At 32.5% G+C, this 5395-nt stretch overlaps 1 protein-coding gene across 7 annotated transcripts; it reads left to right on the forward strand.

Annotated features, from left to right (window-relative positions):
* Window positions 1-490: 490 nt before the first annotated feature.
* On the forward strand, window positions 491-3776 carry LOC105798648 (EH domain-containing protein 1-like). Of its 7 annotated transcripts, none has more exons than XM_052633220.1 (9): window positions 491-874; window positions 1060-1254; window positions 1343-1398; window positions 1489-1531; window positions 1618-1679; window positions 2193-2295; window positions 2398-2447; window positions 2957-3425; window positions 3576-3776. In XM_052633220.1, exons 3-8 carry the CDS (start codon window positions 1372-1374, stop codon window positions 3071-3073), a joined length of 402 nt encoding a protein of 133 aa, XP_052489180.1. In that variant the 5' UTR covers window positions 491-874; window positions 1060-1254; window positions 1343-1371; the 3' UTR covers window positions 3074-3425; window positions 3576-3776. The 7 variants fall into 7 exon arrangements, with proteins under 7 accessions (XP_052489180.1, XP_052489178.1, XP_052489179.1 ...); XM_052633218.1 differs by having other exon boundaries at window positions 1066-1254; XM_052633219.1 differs by having other exon boundaries at window positions 1140-1254.
* The last annotated feature ends 1619 nt before the right edge of the window (window positions 3777-5395 follow it).

A 5395-nucleotide genomic window follows, 5' to 3' on the forward strand; every position in this document is an offset into this window, starting at 1 on the left:
TTAATGTATCGATTGATATGGATAGGAATTGAATAATATAAAATCATGATTAATGTCTCAATCTTTAATAGAAATTTGATATATGAGAGATTAATTGCTTACATTGGATAATTCTAACTTAATAATTAATTACGACCATTGAATCACTTTTTGTTATTAAAATATACGATATTTATTTTGAGAGCACTTGAAATTTTTTAAAATTCAATTTATAAAAATAATAATAAATGTTTTATAAAATCACTTAAAATGAAATTATTTTTTGAGGCTTTTTTTATGAAAAAAGCCGCAAAAGGTAAGCAATAGCTATAAAAAAACGCCATGAAAAATAATTTTACTTTAAAATAAATTTTAGAAGAAAAAATAAAAAAAATTTACCATAGCAAAACGACGTCGTTTTGTACAAAATTAAATGATTTTTTGAGGCGTTTAGCGGCGTTTTTTATAACCCCCCCCACAAAGGATATTCAAATTCCCGCTCACTCCCAAAAAAAAGGATTTTTGGTTACCCGCTCGTTACTCCCTCTTCTTCTCATGTACTTAATTCTTTTTCCCTTTTAATCTCAAAATTCCATGAGTTCCTTTGCCCAACATCTCGTATTTTCATTTTCCTTTCTCAGTTTTGTTCGATTTTTTTACTTATTTTCTTTCTCTCTCCACTGTTTCGAAGCCAACTTCTCTTTTGTCGAAGCCATCGGAGCTTGGTAATTGTTCTCAGCTTCAAGTGATTCAACTTCGTTCGAATCGATTGATCAGTAATGTAACGGTGAATTTCTCTCGGTTTTCTCGTTTAAAAGAGCTTGATTTGGGTTCTAACAAGTTAAATGGTGAAATCCCAGAAGAAACCGCATATTAGATGGAAATCGCCTTACAGGTAACATACCAGATTCATTTTCAAACATGTCTAATTTGAAGTACTTGAATTTATCTAGAAATAATCTTGAAGGTGACATTCCAAGTGGATTAGGTTCTTTATTCAATGATAGTTCTATATTTTCAATGAATGAAAATTTATGTGGTAAGCCATTGAATAATGACTGTAAAAATGTGAGAAAAAAGAAACAGACGAAGCTGATTTTGTTGATTCCTATGGTCGTTGGTGGTATTGGGCTATTTGTCGTGTTTTGTTGCGGTTACAGTTATAGTCTTCTACGGTGGTGGAAGAGGTGGATGACCGGGGAGAAGAAGCGGAGTACGGGTAGTGCTAGTTCGGGAGCAGATCAAAGTCGTTGAAGTTCAACTTCGCTGATTCAGGTACGATTTTAGCTTTACTTTTTGTTCAAATTTTCATTTTACAATTTTTTAATATTTTATAATGTTAAGGTATGCTGATATATTGCAGTAGACTTTGAGAATATTAGATCTCTTGTAATGGAAAGCTTAGATACATTAATCATGGTATGTGGCTTCTTACTTTTACCTTCTTAAACTCTATGTTCCATATGCTTAGTGTCTGGAATTTCTTATCATTTTGCTTGATTTATTCAGAGAAAGAAACAATCTTCAAAGTCAAGTAGCCTTGAAGGCAATGGTATGACTTTCTTGTTGTAACCTTTGATGATTAGTTTACTCCGATTTCACTATCATATGTTATTTTTACAAGTTGGGGGCTTGCAGGTAGTTCTTCAAATCAAACATCACCTGCATCTCAATGGTTTTCTTCAAAATCATCAAAGAAGGTTTGTTTTTTCATTTTATAGTTGATCTTCCTTTGCTGCTGATGCTCTTGTTACTACCATTTTAGTCTAGGTATAGGGTTTAAGGTTATAAATAATTCCTTAATTTATATCAAATTCATATTGTCTCTTTATTTTACTTCAATAACACTTACGTTTTTTAGCTTTGGTATTTGTGTTGTTAATGATGTTAATATCTGTCTAATTCTTTTACTTGATCCTTGTTTAGTGTGTTTTTATTTATCTGCATCCTTAGCATGTGTAACTAATCCTTTCTTATGTAGAACAAATATCTTTGTCCTTTGTGACTTCAATTATAGATGGGTTAAAGAGATTGTACCTTCAGAAGTTGAAGCCTTTAGAAGTTACATATCATTTTAATGATTTTGTATCCCCATTGTTGGTGAGTGAGTTGTAGATCCAACTCAGTTTTAACTATCCTTGACTATGTGCTAAAAGTTCTATTTAACAGCTCTGTAAAGCTAATCAGCTGGTTCTGATTTTTGTTTATTGCAGACAAATAGTTATTTTGATGCCAAACCAATGGTTATGCTTTTGGGTCAATATTCCACTGGGAAAACAACCTTCATTAAACATTTGCTTAAGACTAGTTATCTAGGCAAGTGATCCTCTCCCTCTCACTCTCACTCTGACTCAGACAAATCACTAATTTAAAAGCCCCCCTCCTTTTTCATTCATATATTTTTGTTATTATTTTCAGGAGCTCACATTGGACCTGAATCAACGACCAACATATTTGTTGTTGTTATGGTAATTCAGAATTGTTGTTCTGCAGATCTAGCTTGGAGAGTTTCCATTACTTGGTGGTTTTAAAATCAATTATGGAAATTGAATCTTAATTTTCTGTATACTGTCTATACTGCTTTGTTTGTTATCATTGTTACTGCAATTATATTATTGGTTTTGATGCAGAACATATATGTTTTAGCCAGTAAATATTTAGGGATGGGATACTTGTATTTTAAGCCTGAAAAGTCATTAATAGGTTGAATAAATACTGCTTATAATTTTTGTTCAATTTTTTCTTGAATTTTGGTGAACTCCTTTAGTAATTATTTGGGGCTTGTTATGTTACGAATTGGTATTGAGTAGATATGGATATTCTCTGAGAATTTTTTTACTTGCATCATAGCCTTTTTTATGACAAGTTAAGATTTTGTATTTTGTTTTCTACCTAGTTTTTTTTTTCGTGCTGCCTAATTTGTCGAACTTCTAGCATTAGTGAAGTTTTTATTCAAATTACTTGTGTGCTATCATAGGTGCTATTGGCTGTGGTTTACAAGGAGCTACGTCAGGCATGGAGGATGCCAAAGAGCAAATTGTACAGGAGTACAAAAATTCCACGCTACCATCTCAAGATGAGGTTGTGTTCTTAACTTGGTTCATTGTGGAATATTTGATTGGTTAAAGATCTTAGCTACATACAGGATTAAAATTTTATTCTCTGGAGTTCTATAGTTGCTTTTGATTGATTGGATTGATTGGAATTTTAGGTGTTCATTTGTAAAATTTTCATAACTTGTTTGTTCTATTGTTTCAGAAACTGAATATGACCTACTTTGATTGCTGTTATTTGTGGGAAAATTAGTCTACATTCTTTAAGCTGATCTTAAACTGCTTCCTACATTGTTTCATCCTTGGGAAGAAAGTTTGCGGGATGCACACGAGTTTGGAAAACTTGTTCTGTTTTAGAACTTGGATCTAGCTTACTCTTCAGCAGAACTGGAGGTAATATTTATTATGAATCACAATTAGGTTGTGTTTGAAGCATTTTGTATTTACACGTATAAATTTCTGTTTTCTTTCACTTTTCCTCTCCCTACATGTGTGGTTTGTACCTTTTATCTTTCTTATGAATAATGCATGTTTATATTGTAGGATATAGTTTGGAATGCCTTCAATGAAACTTGCAGAGCAAAGATGGTGCAGCAGACTGCATTGTATTTTTTATTACCTTGCAACGTGTATAGTCATAGGCAAGTTCAACTAGTCAGTCTGTTTCTCATATGTATTATTTATTTTAGTTTTCATTCTAAATTTTTATTTTTACTTTAATATTTACGACAACTTTAGTTTTAACTTTTGGATTTTAATTGTGTTATTAATTTATTATTTTAAATTCTAAAACTAAATTCATTAATTTTATATTTAGTTTTAAAGTTAAAATTTCCATAAAAAATTTAATTTAAATATATATTTTTATTTATCCTTGAAAGTATATTTAAAGTTTAAATTTAAAAAATAAAACATAATATAATATTTATCAAAAAAATAAATATTATTTGATTAAAATATTTTTTTAAATGTTATGTTTTTAGTGGTGTTTTATGAGAAGCGCCGCTAAAGGTTTGTTCTATAGCGACGTTTGTGAAAAAGCGCCGCTAAAGATCTTGATCTATAGCGGCGTTTGTCGAAAAGCGCCGCTAAAGGTCTTGATCTATAGCGGCGTTTGTGAAAAAGCACCGCTAAAGATCCTGATCTATAGCGGCGTTTGGGAAAAGCGCCGCTAAAGGTCTTGGTCTATAGCGACGTTTGTGGGAAAAGCGCCGCTAAAGGTCACGGTTTATAGCGGCGTTTGTGGGAAAAGCGCCGCTAAAGGTCTTGATCTATAGCGGCATTTGTGGAAAAGCGCCGCAAAAGTTAGCGACACGTTCAATAGCGGCGTTTTTTGCGGCGCTTGTCTAAGCGCCAGAAATACTTAGCGCCGCTAAAAACCTGTTTTGGTGTTGTGAAAGCTTATTTCCATAAACTGGTTAGTATCAATGTATAGAATTGTTACCTACATTTGTGAATTAATCATTGGATGTCATTTTGCAGTAAGTGTGTATGAGTAATGCTGGATGTGTTTCTTGATTTAGCGAACTGCAAATATGGAAATGATTATTGTGTGAAAGATCAAAATGGATGTTCCTTCCTTGATGCACAAGCTCAATATCTGAAATGGAGGAAAGGATGGCAACAAAGGTGACCGTTGAAGTGTGATTGTGATGGGAGAATTGAACGGAGATTAAATATATGTGTTTTGCCTTCGGTAAGGCATGTAAATGCAAACTGAGATTGGTGAAAGACCCCGACCTTGCGGGGGAACACAAATGTGTTCAAATTAACAAGGGGTATTTGTGGAGGTAGGTTGGTATAAATGAAATATGGGCTCTTCGGAGCAATGAAAAGGCCAAAAGCTAGCACAAGGAAGAGTTCATTTGTGAACTGTCTAAACTAAGTGTGTGCGTACTAATTATATTAAGTTCCATGTGTGAACTATCTAAACAAAGTATATGTGTATTGATTATAGTGTGAACTATCTAAACAAAGTATGTGTGTACTGATTATATTAAGTTTCATTTGTGAATTGTCTAAACCAAGTATGTGTGTGTTAATTATATTAAGCTCCATTTGTGAACTATCTAAACAAAGTATGTGCATGTTGATTATATTAAGTTCCATGTGTGAATTGTCTAAACCAGGTATGTGCATGCTGGTTATATTAAGTTCTATGTGTGAACTATCTAAACCAAGTATGTGCGTGCTAATTATATTAAGCTCCATTTGTGAACTGTCTAAACAAAGTATGTGCGTGTTGATAATATTAAGTTCCATGTGTGAATTGTCTAAAACAAGTGTGTGCGTGTTGATTATATTAAGTTCAATGTGTTAACTATCTAAAAAAAGTATGTGCGTGCTGATTATATTAAGTTCTA

Source organism: Gossypium raimondii, chromosome 7 (genome assembly GCF_025698545.1).
Source record: "Gossypium raimondii isolate GPD5lz chromosome 7, ASM2569854v1, whole genome shotgun sequence".
Lineage (NCBI taxonomy): Eukaryota > Viridiplantae > Streptophyta > Magnoliopsida > Malvales > Malvaceae > Gossypium > Gossypium raimondii.